Here is an 18,935-nt window from a genome sequence, read left to right as displayed (position 1 = left end):
CCGTCTGGCTGCAGGTGTTGGGGACACTGCCAGCCTGCCCCCCCCCCCGGCAGCAGGCAGGGCTCTTTCCCACCTCTTCTGCGCTGACTTGGCAGGTGATTCCTCGTGGCCTGGCCTCTCGCAGTGGGCTGCGGGTGGGAGACCGGATCCTGGAGGTGAACGGCATTGGCCTCCGACACGCCACACACCAGGAGGCCGTGACTGCGCTGCTCTCCAACACGCAGGAGCTGAGGATGGTCGTCCGGAGAGATCCTCCGCCCCCAGGCATGCAGGTAGGGGGCGCAGCTCTGCTGTTGTGCCCCTGGAGAGGCGCCTCCGCCACTGGGCATCTTCAGCCCTGCTGGGATGTGGCTGGGCTGACCCACCACAGCTCCCTCCCCTCTGGCCTGCTGCCTCCATGGCTTCCCCAGGATGGTGTGTCATGCCCCCTCCCTGAAGGCCTCTGCTGCCCACCCCCTGCTTTCCCAAAGAGCCTTCCCCAGTGCCCGTCTGCTGGAGCTGAGGTGGAGGCAGCCAGGACTGGGAAGAAGGAGGCCCCTCTTTCCTGGCTGGGGGGGCTGCTGCCCAGCTGCCCAGCCCCCCCTTCCAACTTGCTTTTGCTCACTCTGTCAGGAGATCTGCATTGAAAAGAGGCCAGGGGAGAAACTGGGCATCAGCATCCGAGGAGGTGCCAAGGGCCATGCGGGGAATCCCTTTGACCCCACGGACGAGGGCATCTTCATCTCTAAGGTACGGGGTGGCACTCCCCCCCACCCTGGCTGACACTTGCTGTGCTTGACTAGTGCCAAGTGGGGGAGGGAGGTCCCAGCTGTGTTTGGAAGGGCCCACAGCCGTGTCTCCACACCACGTCCCTCCCACCCAGGGTTGCTCTGAGGACTTTTGTTGGGGGGGGGCTGTGGAAAGCAGAGTTCTGGAGCCTTGAGCAGAAGGTCTGGACCCCCTGCCTGCCCCCTTCCCAAACCATGAGGCCCTTTCTGCCTCCAGGGCCCCTCCAGCTCTGGCTGCTCCCAGGGCCTTGAGGGTGGGGGTTGCCTCCCTCCCTCCCCCCCGGCTCCTTCCTCACCCTCCTCTGCTCCGTGCAGGTCAGCTCCACAGGGGCTGCAGCCCGTGACGGGCGGCTGAGAGTGGGCATGCGCATCCTGGAGGTGAACCACCAGAGCCTGCTGGGCATGACGCACACGGAAGCAGTCCAGATCCTGCGCGCCGTGGGAGACACCCTTCTGGTGCTGGTCTGCGACGGGTTTGACCCCAAGGCTGTGGCGGCCATTGAGGTGGGTGCTAGGCGGGGGGCCCTGGCCAGGGACTGGAGGTTTGCCTTCAGTGCCTTTTCCTGCTGAAGCCCTGTGGTGAGGGCAGCTTCTTAAAGAGGAGGTGCTCCATGGGTCTGGTGTGTCCCCCCAGACACCCCCTCTGCCTGCCTCTGTGCTGGGCAGGGACCAGAGCCCCCCCCACCTCTCTCGTCTGCCCCCCAGATATCTCCAGGGATCATTGCCAACCCCTTTGCGGCCGGCATCGGGCGCAAGAACAGCCTGGAGAGCATTTCCTCCATTGACCGGGACCTCAGTCCGGAGGAGCTGGACGTCCTTCAGAAGGTGAGGCCTGTGGTTCCCAGGGGAGGGCAGGCTTAGGTGCCCCTTCTCTCTGGCAAGGCTGCCAATCCCCGCCCCGCCCCCAGATCTGGAGAAAAGCCCTTGAGGAGTCTGGCTGGCCTGTGCCCTCAGCTCTGACCGCCTCCTTTGTGTCCCCAGGAGTTGGAGATGGTGAGGGAGACAACCCAGTGGGAGAGGGAAGAGACGGAGAAAGTGGTGAGACGTGATGGCCCTGCTCTACCCTTCCAGGGTGAGGGAAGGGGGCTGCCTGGATCGGGGCCTCCAGTCCCCCTGGCAGCCCCCTTCCCCCCCCCCGCCTGCTCCTGCTGGGGCTGCTTTGGGGCTGCTTTGGGGCCTGGGCTCTTCCCCCCAACCGCTGACTCCGCTGAGGCCTCCTCCGCCCCTAGAAGCTGTGCTTTGCCTTGGGCCGGGGGCGAGGGGAGAGGTCTGGCAGGGAGTGGCCATTTGTCTCAGCAACCTTCCCTCTGCTTCCTGCTCATCCTGCTCTTGTCTCCCGCCTTGCGAGTGCATCTGCCTGGCCTGGGCAGCTTCCCGCCTGCCTTTGCCCGTAGGAGCTGCTGGTTCGAGCCCAGCCCATGCCCTCTGCCTGCAGAGCCAGGTGACTTGGGCCTCCCAGAACGCCTGTGCCGCCTTCCTTGGCTCCGTGGGGGGGAGACGCAGCCGTTGCTGAGATACTGTGCTCAGCAGAGTGTTGCCGTCCCCTTTGTGTGCCTGGCCCCCCAGCAGGGCCACAAGTCTTCCTCAGCCCTTTGCCAAGAGGTTCTGGAATTCGATCTCAGGGCTTGCGCTCCTCCATCTCTGAGCAATGGGCCATTTTTCTCGAGTGGAAACCAGGGGGAGTCTGTCTTTTGTCTGGCCACGATTCAGGGCGTGAGGCGTCCTCCTTCTGGGAGCCTTTTTCTCTTTGACCAGGATCCGCCGGACAGATTCTTCACCACAAGGCGGTTTTAGGCCTCACGCCCTGTAGGTCTTCCCAGGGGGACCCACGGTGGGTGAGGTGGTCACACTCTGGCTCCCCGTGGGCACAGTGCCGGCCACTCAGGGAGGGAGGGAAGCCCCCCTGTGGGTCTGTGCGAGGCAGAGGCAGACGGGTCCCGGCCAAGCATATGGCTTCTTCCGTACCTGTTGAGTTCAGATATTCCCTTCTGGGGAATAATCCTTGGGCCAACCTCCTTCTGTGAGATCTCGGGAGTCTGGATTTGCTCTGGGAAGGAATGTGGGCGTGGAATGGCCCAAGAGACGAGGCCTGGTTTGGCCAGGAGAGCAATCACTCATTCCTCCCTTTATGTGAGGCTGGAGGAGGCAGTTGGGCTCTGGGCTTTGGCTGCTTGTATCTTGGCGCTCAGGGCCAGGCTGGGTCCTCCAGGGGGATCCGGCGGAGGGTTTGGGGAGTGCCTGTGGCACCTGCAGCCCGGACTTCCAGCAGAAAGCAGAAGGCCCCAGCCCCTCCGTCCAGCCGCTGCAACTGGTTGTGCTTTGGGGCGTCTTCCAAATGGAGATGTGCAAAATTCCCTCCAGGCTTCATCTAGGCCAGTTCCTGTGAGGAAACTCCTGAGCTAGTCCTCAGGTCAGAGCGAAGCCGAGGTCCAAGGAGCCGGGTGCCTTTTCCTTCCCCAGGGGGCCAGGCCTCTGGCTGTGGCCTCCTTCCTTGGCTGCTCCATATGTGAAAGGCAGGGGGACACTCTCCTTCATGCCTGGAGGAAAGGGCAACCATTCACCAGCACAGGAGGGAGGGAGAGAGAGAGAGAGAGAGAGAGAGAAATGGGTGGGGGGCAAAGGGGAAGGAGCAGCAAAGAGCCTCCGGTGGGAGTGACTCCAGCTGGGGTCCTGCAGGAGAGGGCCAGATTTTGGAATCTAGGAAATGACTCTGGAGCAGCTGCCCTCCTGTCTGTCTGCCTGCCTGCCTTCTCTTGAGAGCTTTGCCCAAGACCAGGGCCTTTCCCAGGCACCTGCCTTTGGCCGTGGGGGTCTGTAGTTTGCTTTCTTTGAAAAGGACAGTTTTTAGGGGGGCAGGAAAAAAGGGTTATTTCCCCCGGCTTCCAGTGGTGTTCATCATCCTAGTTAAAGTTTTCTCTTCCCTGCTTTCAAAGTTTGCCTCTTAGAATCATAGAATCATAGAGTTGGAAGAGACCACAAGGGCCATCGAGTCCAACCCCCTGCCAAGCAGGAAACACCATCAGAGCACTCCTGACATATGGTTGTCAAGCCTCTGCTTAAAGACCTCCAAAGAAGGAGACTCCACCACACTCCTGGGCAGCAAATTCCACTGTCAAACAGCTCTTACTGTCAGGAAGTTCTTCCGAATGTTTAGGTGGAATCTTCTTTCTTGTAGTTTGGATCCATTGCTCTGTGTCCGCTTCTCTGGAGCAGCAGAAAACAACCTTTCTCCCTCCCTCCTCTATGTGACATCCTTTTATATATTTGAACATGGCTATCATATCACCCCTTAACCTCCTCTTCTCCAGGCTAAACATGCCCAGCTCCCTTAGCCATTCCTCATAAGGCATCGTTTCCAGGCCTTTGACCATTTTGGTTGCCCTCCTCTGGACACGTTCCAGTTTGTCAGTGTCCTTCTTGAATTGTGGTGCCCAGAACTGGACACAGTACTCCAGGTGAGGTCTGACCAGAGCAGAATACAGTGGCACTATTACTTCCCTTGATCTAGATGCTATACTCCTATTGATGCAGCCCAGAATTGCATTGGCTTTTTTAGCTACCGCGTCACACTGTTGGCTCATGTCAAGTTTGTGGTCAACCAAGACTCCTAGATCCTTTTCACATGTACTGCTCTCAAGCCAGGTGTCACCCATCTTGTATTTGTGCCTCTCATTTTTTTTTTGCCCAAGTGCAATACTTTACATTTCTCCCTGTTAAAATTAATCTTGTTTGTTTTGGCCCAGTTCTCTAATCTGTCAAGGTCGTTTTGAAGTGTGATCCTGTCCTCTGGGGTGTTAGCCACCCCTCCCAGTTTGGTGTCATCTGCAAATTTGATCTGGATGCCCTTGAGTCCATCATCCAAGTCATTGATAAAGATGTTGAATAAGACCGGGCCCAAGACAGAACCCTGTGGCACCCCACTAGTCACTCTTCTCCAGGATGAAGAGGAACCATTGATGAGCACCCTTTGGGTTCGGTCAGTCAGCCAGTTACAAATCCACTGAGTGGTAGCATAGTCAAGACCGCATTTTACCAGCTTCTTTACAAGAATATCATGGGGCACCTTGTCAAATGCCTTGCTGAAATCAAGGTAGGCTACATCCACTGCGTTCCCTTCATCTACCAGGCTTGTAATTCTGTCAAAAAATGAGATCAGGTTAGTCTGACATGACTTATTTTTCAGAAATCCATGCTGACTATTGGTGATCACAGCATTCCTTTCTAGGTGCTCACAGACTGTTTGCTTAATGATCTGCTCCAGAATCTTCCCTGGTATTGATGTCAGACTGACTGGGCGGTAATTATTTGGGTCCTCTCTTTTCCCCTTTTTGAAAATAGGGACAACATTTGCCCTCCTCCAGTCTGGCGGGACTTTGCCTGTTCTCCAGGAATTCTCAAAGATGACTGCCAGTGGTTCTGAGATCACATCTGCCAGTTCTTTTAATACTCTTGGATGCAGTTCATCTGGCCCTGGAGACTTGAATACATCTAGACTAGCCAAGTATTCTTGTACTATCTCCTTAGTTATTCTGGGCTGTGTTTCCTCTGCTGAATCATTTGCTCCAAATTCTTCAGGTCGGGCATTGTTTTCTTTATCGGAGAAGACTGAGGCAAAGAAGGCATTGAGGAGTTCAGCCCTTTCTGTGTCCCCTGTTTGCATTTCACCATCTTCTCCTCTGAGTCACCCCACTGTTTCTTTGTTCTTCCTTTTGCTACAAACATACCCATAAAAGCCTTTTTTGTTGCTTTTAACCTCTCTAGCAGGTTAACCTCTCTTAATCTCTTAATCTCTTAATTTTAACCTCTCTAGCATTAACCTCTCTTAATCTTCATTTGGAAAGGAATTGAAAATAAAACTGCAATTAATATAATACAAATCTGTGATGCAGCTGCATTCAGAGTCCACTGCACAGGTGGGGTCACCTCACCTTAAAAATTGTAGAGTTAGAAAAGATTCAGAAAACGACAATGAACATGATCGAGGGATGGTAGTAATAATAATAATAATAATAATAATAAATAAATAAATAAATAAATAATTCCCCAGCCACTCTGGGCAGTTTCCCCAAAAATATTAAAAAATACAATAAAACATCAGACATTAAAAACTTCCCTAAACGGGGCTGCCTTCAGATGTCTTCTATCTGGTGGGAGATTGTTCCACGGTGTGGGTGCCACTACTATGAAGGAAAAGTTGCAGCATCAGGGACTTTTTGGATTAGAGAAAAAGCAGGTCATAGGCGACCTGAAATAAGTTTATAACATGATGCCTGACCTGGAGAAAGTGGAGGGAGGAAAGTTTTCCTCCCTCTCTCATGACAATCGAACTTGTGGAAACCCAGTGAAGCTGAATGCTGGAAGAGTCAGGAGCTGAAGTGAGGAACTGCCGGCTGCAGGAGGCAGGGATGGCTTCAGAAGAGGATTGAGCAAATTCCTGGCAGATGCGGCTGCCTGTGCCCTGGGGGAGAGGGCTGCTCTTGTGATCAGAGGAGGCTGGCTAGATGGGACCCTTGGGGCTGAGCGCTTTTGATCCTCTTGTCACAGAAGCAGGCTGGAGGGAAGACCCCAGCCCCCCACCCCCGGGGCAGAGCCTGGGAAGGGAAGGGCCCCTCTGGCTGGCCCTGGCTGCCTGCTTTGCTGCAGACCCCGCTGAGAGGCCACGCACCCTCTGGGAACCCCCTGGCCCTGCTTCTGGCTGTGAAGTTGTGAGTTCTGCTTGGGACTCTGCCTCCTGCTCTGTGGGTCCCTGGGCCTGATGCTGCCCTGCGGGTTCTGCTGCTGACCCCTCTTGCTCTCTCTTTGCTTGTGCCGCCCGCCTGCTGCCTTTGCGAAGGAGCGGAAGCGCCGGGAGCGAGAGACAGCCACGCAGCTCCTGGCAGAGGAGGAGGAGGAGGCCGAGGTAAGAGCGGGGTGGCTGGGCTGAGGTGCTGAGGAGGAAGGGTCTGGGCTGGGTGGGCACGCTCCTGAGACCCCCTGACCCTCTTCCCCCTCCCCACAGGACCTTGGTGCTGAGCCCCTGCAGCTGGACTACCGCACCTTGGCAGCGCTGCCCAACAGCGGCCTCCAGAAAGCCACCCGTGGCGTAAGTGATGGGAATCTGCTGGCTTTGGCGAAGGGCGGCTGGATCCCAGCCAGCCTTGGCTGCTCCCTCTGCCTTCAGCCAACCCAAGCGATGGCTCTTGTGGATTGGGGCCCCTGGCAAGTCTCCCCAGCTGCTTTGGAGGCCTTGTCACTTGGAGGGAGGGCGGGGGGGGGATAGTGTGCCCTGGAAGCAGCTGCTGGCTTCAGGGCTGGCTCTCCGGGGGGGGGGTGCAGGGAAGCTGAGGAGAGAAGCACCCAGAGCTCGGAAGAGAGATGGAGGCAGGCAGCAGCATGAGGGGGGGGGGGACTCTGCTTCCGGGGGGGGGGGCTGGAGGTTGCCCCTCGGCAGCAATGAAGAGCAGTGGGGTGTTTGCCCCCCCCCACTTGCCCAAGACCCAGTTGGCCTGGCTGGGTGAGGAGGGAGCAGGTGGGCTGCTTGGGTGCCATTTTTGCTTCTCTGGAAATCTGATCTGCCTGAGTAAGATTCCTGAGCCAGCCCAGCTCTGGGCTATTTTGGGCTTGCCTGGTGAGCGTTGGAGGAAGGGGCTGGGCGGGGGGGGGGGTCTTCCTTTGTCTGTGGCTGCTGGCAGGAGCGGTGAGTCTCTCTCTTTCTCCTGGCACCTGCAGGGCTTTTCCTCTGGGCACAAGTGAGCGGGCAGCTGGTGGGCAGCTTCCTCAGGCTCGGTCAGGGCCAGGGCTCTGCTACTGTGCCCGCCTTCATGGGGGGGGGGAGCGAGCAGGCAAGCTGTGCCCCTCTGGATGTTGCTCAGCCTGCCATGTTACTCCTGGTGCAGCAGGCGGTGGGTGCCAAAGGGCAGGAGCTCCCTACCCTGGCTGGGTGTGCTAGGGATTGCGGGGGACGAGAGGATGGGTGTCTCAGACGGGGGTCCCTGTGCGGAGACCCTTGGTTTTTTTGGAAGGAGGGTGGCAGGGAGAGGCCCTTCTGTCCTGCCGAGCAGAGCAGGTGACCCTGTCTCCCCCATGGAGGTCTTTCTTGGCCCTCCGCCCCCTGGGCTGCCCCCCTGGCCAACACAGAGGGGCTTATTCCCGCCCTCCCTGCATCCACTGGGACTTCCTGGGCAGAGGCAGCTGGGGCCTCCCAGCCCCCTCCTCTCCTTTTGGTCCCATCCTGAGACTCTGTCGCTGCTGGGATCAAATGGGGAGGTGGGTATTGCAGGGGGGGGGGCACTCCCAGCCCCTTCTGCTGTAGCTGGAGGCCTCTCTGTTTCTCTGAAGTTTCCTTCTGCCTTTCAGTGTTAAAAAAGAAACATGTCCCGGGTGGTTTGCAGCAGAGCCCGGCTGTTCCGTGGCTGCGTCTTGGGGTTCTGGCTTGTGCCCAGAGGGAAGACGGGGTTTGTGGGGAGGTCTCCCTCCCCCCTCCTCCCAGGCAGCAAGGCCAGTCACCACAGAGGCTGCTGCTGCTGGTGGTGGCCGCACTGGGTGTGGCAGACCAGCATGTGGCCTGCCATGCCTGTGCATTGCAGGGGGCATCTCCACACCCTCCTGCACCCCTGGAGAGGTCTCTGTCTCCCCCTCCCTGTGGGCCCTGCAGGCATCTAGGGTCCCCCCCCCAGCCACACAGCAGGGAGCTGCTCCCATGAGCCACAGAGCTGCCCCACCAGCCGTGGCCCCTGAAAATGCAGTTCTTGTGTCTCTTCCTCAGCTTGCCCCTCCTGGTGCCATGGAAAGGGACCCACGGGCGCCTCCCCTGCCGGCCCCCCCTCCCTTGGAGCTGGGCCAGGCAAGCCTCGCCACGGCCCCCCCCAGCGGGGCTGCCCTCTCACTGCCGACTGCGGAGGTGGAGGAGGAAGAGAGCTTGGTGGACTCACAGCCCATCCCCTTCAGCGCCAATCCCTTTGTGCTGGCCAACCGGCAGGGCAAGGTGTGCCTGGGGGGGCCTCCCCTGGGCTATGGCAAGGGGGGAGTGCTGAAGACCAGCCTCTGCACCAAGGCAAGCGGCCTTGTGGCCTGGCCTGCTGTGTGCTGTGCCTCTGCTGCATGCCGGGGCAGCGGGGGAGAAGGGACCCTCTCTGCCCCCCATCTCTGCTCTGCACTGCATGCAGGAAGTGTGTGTGTGTGGAGTGGAATTGAGCGGGGGGCGAGGCAGGCGAGCTCAAGCTTCTGCCGTGGGGACGTGCCTTTGCAGGGCAGGAGGGCGAGGCAGTGGGCTTGGAGAGGAGGGCCCCCGCTGGCCCCTTCCTCCCTTGGCTCCCTGCAAAGTCTTTGGGCTGCTCCTCTGCTTGGCTACTAACCTGCTTTGGGCCTGGCTCATTTGGGCAGCGTTTGCGGCTGCCCCCGTGAGAGGAGCCCCTGAGCCCCTCTTGGAGGGGCCACTAACATGCAGACACTGCTTTGACAGTTTGTGCTCATGGTTTGTTGTGCCAGTTTTCTCAACCTCTTTGTGCGTCCGTGGACAGCAAAACAGGAGAAAAGTTCTAAATGTCTAGAGAGGGTGGGATTCTGCAGTGTGCACAGTTCCATCTTGACGCAACTCCCTCTCTGCGTGACAGATCCAGCCACTTGGGAGTTGGCACGGAAGCGGGTTCAGGTGTTCGGATCCTACAATGTGCATCCATGGGGACTAGGAGCTTGTGTAGAGGAAGACATGTGCTGCATTGGGAACGGAGGGTGCTGTGCCTTCCCTGCCTTTGGGCAGAGTTCCAGCATTGCTCAGCCAATGAAGAGATGCTCTTTCAGCAGGTTGCAGCAGGGGGGGGCTTCTTAGTGTGAGCAAAACTAGAGGAAGGGGTGTCCTGAGCGTGACGGGGGGGAGCAGAGGAGCTGGCACTGATCTGAGGGGCAGTTGGCTCGAGTGGAGGAAGAGTGTTGGCAGGTTTGTGGCTCCAACTGAGGAGATCAGGCAGATTCATGACCCGCCAGAGCCCCTTTTAGGGGGCAGATCCCATAGGGAAGGGTCTTCTGCCTGGGGGTTGGGAGGGGCTGGTCTCTCTGGGCAACACCACTGCTCCCCCCCCCCCCACTCACCAGCTGTCCTTCCTCTCCCTTTCAGGCCCTCTCGGGGGAAGGGGAACCGGGAGCCGCCTGGCGAGACTCTCCCTACTCTCCTGGCAGCCAGCAGGTAAGGGGTGCTGCAGGGGGGTGGAGGGGGCTGCGGTGTGTCTTGGGGGGGGGGCTTTCCTCTGCCTATCCTGCCTGTCAGTCAGCCAGACTCTCTGGTTCTCTCTCTGGTTCTCTCCCTGGCACTGCTGCCTTCCAGCCTCCTGCTGCCCCCCGGCCAGCCCACCTGGTGGGCAGAGAGACCCGCTTTGTAAGTGCCCCCTTGGTGTGCTGTGCCCGCTCTCCTCCTCTGCCCTGGGTGAGGGTGGGGGGCTGCTGAGGCTGTGCTTGGGGAGGATGCTCTGTGGGGCTGGGCGGGGGACCCTCACTACTCGCCCCCCTGGCTGCTGCTGCCGCTGGTCTTTTTGGCTGCTTCTGCAAGAGTGGTTTCTAGCTGTACTCTGGGAGGGGCAGGAGGAGCCAGTTTGTGGCATCACTGGGGGCCTTTCCAGCATAGTTCAAGATGTGGAGTCTCTTTTGGGAGCAGGGGCAAGAGCTTAATGTGGGGTAAGTTTGGGGAGGGGCTCCTGGTTCTGGCATGGCCAGCTTGGAGGTGCCTGGGCTTGGGTGGGGGCCCTAGTGCCCCTCCCGGCCACCAAATGCCTTCCTGACTTTCTCCTTCCAGGCTGCCGTCCACTTTGTTCCCAGCCACAGCGAAAGCAAGTCCTCGGTGAGTTTTCGTGGCCCCTCCGGGCGCGTCTGTGGCCTCCTCTGGCGCCATGTGGGCCTTGGGCTGTGACCATTGGGTGCCTGCTGCCTCCAAGGGGCCTTGCCCAGCCCCTCTTGGCATCAGCAGGACTCTGAAATGGTACAGTCAGAGCACGGGGGGGGGGATAGTTTGATACACAGGTTTGTGGGCGGCCCCCGTGCTTGGGGACATCTTGCTTTAATTCATTTTGTCCAATTTGTCCCTTGTTATCAGAGGGTGTCAATCAGACTTGTGTAGCCATTGCCCTGACCTTTGCTTGCCTTTGGGTTGGAGGCTGAGTTTGCTCTCCTTTGTTCTGGCTGACTCCCCCCCCCCCCCACCTGTGCTAGACCAAGCCGGGCGTGATCCAGCCCGTCACCCGCATGCGCCCAGCCCCAGCCCTGGCGACCTCGGAAGGCCGGGACAGCCCCAATCCATTCCAGCAGCCCGAGCTCTGCTCCAGCACCCACAACTCTGTAAGTTGCTGCCCCCGGGGCTGATGGGGGGGTGCTGGTGGCTTGAGTGGCACCCCCTTGGCCTGGGGCCGCGCTCCCTCTTGACTTGTGCCCTCTTGCCCGCAGCCGCGCTCTCCCAGGCCCCCCTCGCCAGGCGACGTCCCCGTCAGCGCCAAGCAGGCCTACAAGGCCTTTGCGGCTGTCCCAGTTCCGCATCTGCTCCTGGAGCCTGAGGTGAGTGGGGGGGCTTTGGGGGGACCCTTGGGGGGCAGAGTGTCCTTTGCGGATGCAGACATTGCCTGCCCTTTCTTCCCTCAGGAGTCCCAGAAGCAGAAGAGTGCAGAGCAGCCTCCCTCCCCCTCGGAGGTGAGTTTCAGGGGAGCGGGGGGCCCTGCTTCTCCTGGCCAGGCCCCACTGCCGGGGGGCGGCCTGCACAGCCCGGAGCAGAGGTCCTTCCGCGAGAGGCAGAAGTACTTTGAGGTGGAGCTGAAGCAGCAGCCGGCCGAGAAGCCGCCCAAGAGGGTGTCGCTGGTTGGGGAGGAAGACCTGAGGAAGATGAAGGAGGAGGAAGGTGCGTGCCATGGGGCTAGCCAGGCCAAGGCCCACCACTCTTCCCGCCCCCCAGGGGCTACTAGCCCAGAGGCCGCTAACTGCTGGGGGGGGGGAGCTGCTCTATAGTGAAACCTCCCTCCCTGAAGCCCCTCTGCAGCAGCCACTCTCCTCACCCTGCCTCAGCCGCCGGCCTGGTGGGGAGGAGGAGGACATGGAAAGATGGGGTGGGGTCCCCTCATGCTTTTGAGGTGGATTCCCCCCCCCCGCCACCTGTCTTCATCTTTGGATCTCATTTGGCTGCTCCCTCTTGGAGGCATTCCCTTGCCCAGCCGGGGTCCTTCCACCCTTGGGGGGCTGTGGGGAGGCTGACCTGTCGGCTTCTCACTTGGCAGCTCGCAAACTGCAGCAGAAGCGAGCTCAGCTGCTGGAGGAAGAGGAGGAGGAGGAGGAAGAGGAAGAGGCCACCAGGCAGAGACGCCCCCCAGACGTCCCCTCCAGCATCTTCATCGAGGGTGTGGAGTACAAAGTGGAGAAGCTGGATGGGCAGAGCCTTATGTCCTCCACGCCCTGGTGAGTGAGCTGCGTGCCACGCCCCCTGCGCTTGTGCCCACACCGGGGAGGGGGCAGGGCTCGATCCGGAGAGTGCAGGCGTGCTCTGTCTCTCCAGCCCCACGTCCCCTTCTCCCAGGAACCAGCCAGGGCCCCTGGTGGGAAGAGCAGCCCTCTCCCTGCTCCGTCCACAGCCCTGGGATTGCCCTCCAAGTCCCAGCGCTTGGCCTGGGGGCTTCTAGCGTCCACCTGCAGACTCCTCTCCCCAGGGGTCCCCTTTGATCTCTGGGCCCCTCCCCAAAGGGAAGCCCCCTCCCCGGTCCCTGCCCTGGCTGGGGCTCACAGAGCTTTGTGCCCTGCCAGGTTCCCAGAGCCGGAGAGGCAGAATGGCTCCTCGCAGAGGAATTCCCTGGAGGAGGGCCGGAGGCCGGAGGTGCGGCCCACTTCCATGGCTGGGTAAGATGGGAGGGCAGGCGGAGGGTGGGGTCTGTGGGGCAGGGTGGGGGGGGTCTGCCCACTGAGCCACGCTCTCTCCTGGCCAGGCTGAGCCCCGTGTACCCCAGAGGCGGCAGTGAGCCTGGGGCCCCCGTCAGGACGGCGAAGGCCGAGCGCCGACAGCAGGAGCGCCTACGCATGCAGAGCCCAGAGCTGCTCAGCGCCCAGGAGAGGAAGGAGCTCTCCCCAGCCGAGCGCCGGGCGCTGGAGGCCGAGAAGAGGGCCATGTGGCGAGCTGCACGGTAGGTGGGGAGGGGCGGGCAGGGGCAGCATCCCTCCCCCACCTCCCAGGCATGGTCTCTGAAGGGGGCTGTGGAGACCAGCTCACGGCATGCTGGGTTTCTTAGCTGCTTGCCTTGCTCATCGGTTGCCTTTGCTGGATTAGGCCAGAGTGGGCCTTGAATTCGCCCCATGGCCAGCCGGGGGTCCTCAGATGGGGTGTGTGGGAGACCAGGGGGCCACCATGGGTGCCTCTGCTCTGCTTCTGTGGGTCCTTCTGCTCCCGTGGGTCCCTGTGGCCTGAATGTTCACCCCACTGCCTCGCCCCCAGTCCTAACAGAATGCAGGTGGTGTCAATGCCCCATCCCCCCCACACTCTGCCCACCTCCCTGACAGAGCTGGCAGAGGGGGAGTGGGGGACTCCGTCATCCCGCATGGACCATTCCCTGGTGAGGTTTGGGCAGAAGGCAGCTGCTCTGCCCTGCCAGGGTGGGGCACCCACTGCGTTGGGGTGGCGTAAATTAGCCTGACCCAAAACAGGTGAAGTGGCACCGTGGCACCTGCCGTGTGGTGGTGGCTGCAGCAAAGAAATCTGACTTGACCACCACCGTGGCTTCCACAAGTAGCTGTGTGGCCAAGCTTTTCTGAGTGGTGAATGGACTTGTGTTCCCTGGCCAAGAGACCGTTGCCCTGACACCCCCGGGGGCCAGCCACAAGATCCCTGCCAGGCATTTGAGGAACAAAATGACTCAGATTTGGACAGAGGGATGCCACCTCCGAGCAATCTAGCAGCGGCATCTAGCGCACTATCTACTCCCTCTGCACTGCGTCAGTTTTGATTATAGCAGCCTGAGGATATGGACAAGCAGCTTGAAGAAGTGTGGCCAGCCTTGGCCCCTGCCCATCTTGGCCTCTTAGAACTAGCCACAGGGGCTGGCTGGGGGTCAAAGGAGGCATGGATGTCTCCCCACTTAATAAGAGCTCCCTGGACCCAGAAGCATTAGGCAAACACTGGCAAGTGGCCCCTTCCTGGCGCTTGAGGAGGTGGCAGCCCCGCATCACGCACCCTTGGAGGAGGACTTCCGGGGAGGCATCATAGCTGGTTAGTTGCCTCTGTCGAGACGCTGTCGGCAGAGGCAATTAAGTGGTGGTGAACATAGCTACTGTCCATCGTATTATCTCTGAGGAAGAAACGTACAGTAACAGGAATTAACTTCCAAATGCTCTGGAAGGATTGCTGCCCTGCTGTGGGGTGGAGGTATCTTCAAAGGACCCGGGCAGATGGGGTGAGTGACCTGGGAGCGGAAGAACCACAAACTTGACCCAGCACCACTCAATAGCCCTAGCGGTCAGTCCCTGGGGCAAAGACCAGCAGAGCCTCCTTTAATTACTTCCAAAACGTCTATAAAATACTACTGAAACGCTCTCTCTGCCGGTTAAAAGGTTCATTTGAAATACGACCCAATGGCTGGCTTAGGAGCAGACCCCATTAAGAGGATGAAAAAAATTAAGAAAGAAGCATGCTCTTAAGATATATACCCCCAAAAAGTGACAAGTGGGGTGTCTCAGGGGTCTGTCCTAGGCCCGTTGTTGTTCAAATTCTTCATAAACAACTTGGATGAAGGTATTGAGGGGGTGCCCATCAAAACTGCAGGTGACACCAAACTGGGAGGGGCAGCTACTGCCTCAGAAGACAGAGTCGGGATTCAAAAGGACTTTGACAAATTGGAGAACTGGGCCCAAGCTAACAAAATGAGTTTCATCAGGGACAAATGTCATGTTCTGCACTTAGACAGGAAGAATCAGGTGTACAAATGTAAGACAGGGGACACCTGGCTAATAATAATAATAATAATAATAATAATAATAATAATAATAATAATAAATTATTTGTACCCCACCCATCTGGCTGGGTTTCCCCAGCCACTTCCAACAGAGATTAAAAATACTTGCCAGTAATATATTGGAAAAGGATCAAGGGCCTTAGTGGACCACAAGTTTAGCCTGAGTCAACATTTTGAAAGTGGACAGATGTCAATTTTTACACAATACAATAATATAACAACTACAAAGAAATACACAGTCCTCTCCTGAAGGCAATTGTCAGCCCCCACCACCCAGAGAAGGGAGCTGTCCCTCTCAGCTCTCCCTGAGGGGCCTCCCTTTCTTCTCCCAGCTTCTCATGCTGGGAGACCAACGTTTCCCCGTCTCCCGCCCAGGACCCTCCATCAACCATCTCCCACCCCCATGAATGCACAATCCCTGGACCTTAGCAAAGTCCCCAAACGTACGACTCCAAAGAAGAAAGAACATGAAGAAGACTAAGAAAAGAAAAAACATGAAGAGAGAGATAAGGCAAAAGAAAAGATAAAGGACAAAAGGGAAAGAAATGTTCTATCTGCTGGTTGCATAAAAAAGGGGAAAAAGATTACTTAAAACATTCAGTCCATGATAATATTAATCCAGTATTTATTTTAAGTCAAAGTGTCTCAGAATCATTCATCCCCCCCCCCCCACTTTTTCTAGCTTTCACCAGAAGGGAGTCAGAGGAACAGAAAAAGCGGTAACAAGAGACAAAATTCTAGGCTTTAAAGATGAAGTAAAAACTGACAGATCACTGGGTCCAGATAGCACTCACCCAGGAGTTGTTAAAGCGCTCAAATGTCAAATTGCTGGTAAGCTTAAAAAAAAAACACCAAAAACCCCCAAACCTCTTGTCACCGAGATCAGCCCTGGAAAGCGGCCAGTCATTAGATTTTTTTTTTTAAAGGTTTCTAAGAGAGGATATGATGAATTACATGCTGGTAACATCTGCTTCCAGAAAAACTGGCTCCAGAAGGCATTGTTAAAGGTATAATTGCCAGGGATATAGAAGGGCGAGTCTTGGTGAAATGGAAGCAGCATGGCTTCTGCAGGGATAAGTCCTAGCAAAGAAAAGAAAAAGCACTTATTTGCGCAGGATAAAGTTCACCTTTCCGCTAAGAGGCTGCCATGCACATTGCCCAAGGATGGAACATTTCATGCAGTTCAGAGATTTGAGAAGAGGAGGAGCCAAGACTGCTCTGCTTTGCCTCTCGGGATTCTGTCTGCATCCTCAGGCTGCTAAGTCCAGCAGGAGCCAAAGGGGCCCAAGAGAAATCGGCTGGCCCTCCTCCGCCTGCAGCCCCCAGTCTGAAGGGAGGGGAGCTGCTTCATCTGCAAAGACCCTGAGGCTGCCCAGAAAAGCTCTCCTGGGTGAGATGCCATGGCGGCTGCCATCACCAGAGGGACAGCTGCCCCACCAGCTCCAAGGGCCCTTCTTCCACCACCTCTCAAGTCCCCCCCTCTGGTTCTTGGTCTTTGGTTTTGTTGTGGCAGGACAAGGAGCCGCTCAGTTCAGTCTGCCCTTAAGTGGCCCCCATTTCGCCTCCCAGGCCTTTTCCTCTTTCCTCTCCGTTGCTGCTCAGGGTCTGGTTGGCGAAGGCAGCCCAGGAACAGAGAGGCCGGGTTTTCTGCAAGAGGCTCAGCCTGTCAGCGGTGCCCTGAGCCACACCTCCGAATCTTCACTGGGCTCTGGGGACCTCAGGCAGCCCCACCCCTGAACTGGCCTCCCTCCCCTCCTTCGTCCCCCTGCCAGTTGCTGATGCCAGCCGGGCACCGAACGAGAGAGGCTGGGGGGTGTCTTGGGAAGAGGCTCTGGACCGCCTTCCTTGGCTCCCATATCGGGAAGGGAGGGCTTCCCTTGTGTGACTGTGCCCCTCAGAAGCCCACCCCATTTGGAGTCCCCTTCCCTCAGTGTGGCTGGCTGGGCATGTGGGGTTCTCCAGGGCAGCCCTTGCCTCCTGCCCCCTCCACCCATCTGCATGCACCTGGTGGGACTCGCTTGTCTGTGATCTGGGGGGGGGCAGGGGGGACTGCCCTCTTCTCCACTGACCAGGACAGGTGAGGTCTGCCCCCCTCCCTTGCGGGCATCTGCCTCTTCCTCCTGCCCACCCTTTCCTTCCCTCTCCTTTTCTTTCTTTCTCTCTCTCTCTGCCATCTTCCTGCCTGTCGGGACGTCTTCGGCGCCTCCCCTCTACTTCTACTCCTCCTCCTCCTCCTCAGCTCTTCCACCCTAGAAGAGAGCATGAAAGAGTATGAGCAGGATCTGGCCAGGAGGCTCTACCAAGCCCGCCAGCAGGCACTGGGGGGGCAGGGCCCTGCTGCTGCCGCCGCCGCCACCACCACAAGAAGCCCTGGGCCAGGGGGCCACCCCAGGTGTGCAGAACTTCCACACACCCCACCTACACCCCAGGGCCTGCACAGCCCCAGAGGTGCCCCCCCCGTCCAGAGGGGCAGCTGGGCCACACCTATGCTGAAGGCCTGGCTGGTGCCGCCACTGGAGAGTCCCTGCTCTGCTCCTCCTGCGCTGGACGGGTGTGTTTGCCAAGCAAGAGACCAGGCTGGGCAGATCTTCTCCTGAGAGCCTCCGCCCTGGATGAAGGAGGCAAGGGGGGCCCTTCTGCCTTCTCTGCAGCAATGGGGGGCTGTGGTCTTCCTCCTGCACCCCTCCTTCCTTCCTCCCTTGCCACTGGCCTTTGGGGCGGCTCCACTCAGCACCTCCTCCGCTGGCCAAGTGAGGAGGGCCCTGCAATGCCCCCCCTGCCCTGGGTGACGGTTGTTCCGCCTGTCTTGCCAGCCCAGCCCAGGTGCGCCAACCTCTCTTCCTCTCCCGCCTGGCAGGATGAAGTCCCTGGAGCAGGATGCCCTCAAGGCCCAGATGGTGATTGCCAAGTCCAAGGAGGGCAAGAAGAGGTCCACCCTGGAGCAGCTGGCGGAGTCTCCCTCGCCTGCCCCCACCCCTTCGCCCACTCCCCTGGAGGGTAGGTCCCACAGCCGCTCAGGGGGAGGCATGGGTTTGATGTCTTCCCCCCACCTTGCACAATTCATCCTCTCTTTTCTCTCCAAATCCTGTCTCTTTCAGACTGCAGCACCCGGATCCTGACTTCTCCAGGCAGGCTGGTAAGGAGGGGGACCCAGCACCAGTTATGCTTCAGAGGAGGGGGGCTGGGGGGCTGTGAGCATGGAGGTCCCTGCAGGTCGGGGGTGCGCCGAGCCGTGGCCCAGAAGGCTCCTTCCTTGCTTCCCACACTGTTCCCTCTGTTTGTCTGGGGGAGGGATGCCCGCTGCTCCCTCTTGCTCTGACTCTCCCCACCCAGTCTCTGCTCCTGCCCTGACCAGCACAGCCAGCCTCCCCCTTTGGGGATGGGGGGCATTCTGTGGGCCTCCGGCATGACCTCATTGCTGCTGCACTCTGTTGTTGGCCAGGGCAGATGGGGGGTCTTTTAGGGAGTGAGACCCTTGAGGAGGTGGGAAGATGGCTGCCAGAGGGAAACTTCATGAGTGAGCCCCTTGATTCCCCCACACCCCGTCCAGCCCTGCAGCCTGCCAAGAAGAGCAGCAGGAAGGGCCCCGCCTGCCCCCCCCCGGAGCCTCCCCTCCTGCTTCCCCACATGCTCCTTCATCCTCTTTCCCCCTCTCTCTTTCTGCCTCTTCCCTTCTTTCTGCCACTCCTTTGGCCCTCCAGTCTGTGCCTGAAAAGAAGTTTCTCTACAGGGAATTTGCGGCCATTCCTTCTTCCAAACCAGTTTATGAAATCCAGGTACAAGCTGCATGTGGTGGGGGCAGTCAGGACCCCCCCCCCCGGCAGTCTGGGTCTGACGCTCCACCTCCTGCCCCCATCTAGCCTGGGTGGGGGAGGGTAGAGTCCTGGGGGTCATTGGCAGCCACTGAGGCTTAGGCTGGAGGCTGCCCCCAACCCAGAGCAGAGTCCCAGGCCTTGTGGGGGCCTGCTACCCCCTCCTTCCAAAGGTCTGTTGGGGGGAGGTGATGGGAGAGGCTGCTGAAGACCCCTTTCAGGCAGGCCAGGCTGCCCTGTAGTGGCTTCTTGGCCCCCTCCCTGCCATCTCCAGGCCATGCCACAACGACACCCCCAAGGCAGGCAGGTGTTGTGCTGGATCCCGCCTGGCACTGGTCTTAGGCTGCTGAGCTCATCCTGGCTCATGATCTGGCTGGCTCTGCAGTGCTGGTGGCGAGGGAGCCACTTGCTGCCTC

At 58.8% G+C, this 18,935-nt stretch overlaps 2 protein-coding genes across 18 annotated transcripts in view; one reads left to right on the top strand and one right to left on the bottom strand.

Moving 5' to 3' along the window:
- SCRIB (scribble planar cell polarity protein) overlaps positions 1-18,935 on the top strand; it is a gene marked incomplete at its 3' end in the record, with an annotated part of 47,969 nt that overhangs the window by 25,649 nt on the left and 3,385 nt on the right. For 5 of the 15 annotated variants that reach the window (XM_081919591.1, XM_081919586.1, XM_081919589.1 and 2 more), the window contains 21 exons: positions 96-272; positions 613-729; positions 1,083-1,271; positions 1,473-1,592; positions 1,749-1,805; positions 6,601-6,666; positions 6,766-6,849; positions 8,512-8,799; positions 9,859-9,927; positions 10,066-10,116; positions 10,531-10,575; positions 10,944-11,069; positions 11,175-11,282; positions 11,367-11,619; positions 11,993-12,170; positions 12,513-12,605; positions 12,692-12,886; positions 16,947-17,099; positions 17,565-17,704; positions 17,806-17,843; positions 18,409-18,483. In XM_081919591.1, coding sequence (XP_081775717.1) covers positions 96-272; positions 613-729; positions 1,083-1,271; positions 1,473-1,592; positions 1,749-1,805; positions 6,601-6,666; positions 6,766-6,849; positions 8,512-8,799; positions 9,859-9,927; positions 10,066-10,116; positions 10,531-10,575; positions 10,944-11,069; positions 11,175-11,282; positions 11,367-11,619; positions 11,993-12,170; positions 12,513-12,605; positions 12,692-12,886; positions 16,947-17,099; positions 17,565-17,704; positions 17,806-17,843; positions 18,409-18,483 — 2,622 coding nt within the window. Of the gene's footprint in view, positions 1-95; positions 273-612; positions 730-1,082; positions 1,272-1,472; positions 1,593-1,748; positions 1,806-6,600; positions 6,667-6,765; positions 6,850-8,511; positions 8,800-9,858; positions 9,928-10,065; positions 10,117-10,530; positions 10,576-10,943; positions 11,070-11,174; positions 11,283-11,366; positions 11,620-11,992; positions 12,171-12,512; positions 12,606-12,691; positions 12,887-15,389; positions 15,721-16,946; positions 17,100-17,564; positions 17,705-17,805; positions 17,844-18,408; positions 18,484-18,935 lie in introns of those variants that run through there. The other 10 variants (XM_081919588.1, XM_081919579.1, XM_081919585.1 and 7 more) reach the window with 9 other exon arrangements.
- IQANK1 (IQ motif and ankyrin repeat containing 1) overlaps positions 15,709-18,935 on the bottom strand; it is a gene marked incomplete at its 3' end in the record, with an annotated part of 32,586 nt that continues 29,359 nt past the window's right edge. For all 3 annotated transcript variants that reach the window (XM_081919609.1, XM_081919611.1, XM_081919608.1), the window contains one exon: positions 15,709-15,787. In XM_081919609.1, coding sequence (XP_081775735.1) covers positions 15,709-15,787 — 79 coding nt within the window. The remainder of the gene's footprint in view (positions 15,788-18,935) is intronic.

This window comes from Podarcis melisellensis (assembly GCF_964234715.1).
Source record: "Podarcis melisellensis genome assembly, chromosome: 7".
NCBI lineage: Eukaryota > Metazoa > Chordata > Lepidosauria > Squamata > Lacertidae > Podarcis > Podarcis melisellensis.
This window is presented reverse-complemented; position numbering and strand designations above follow the sequence as displayed.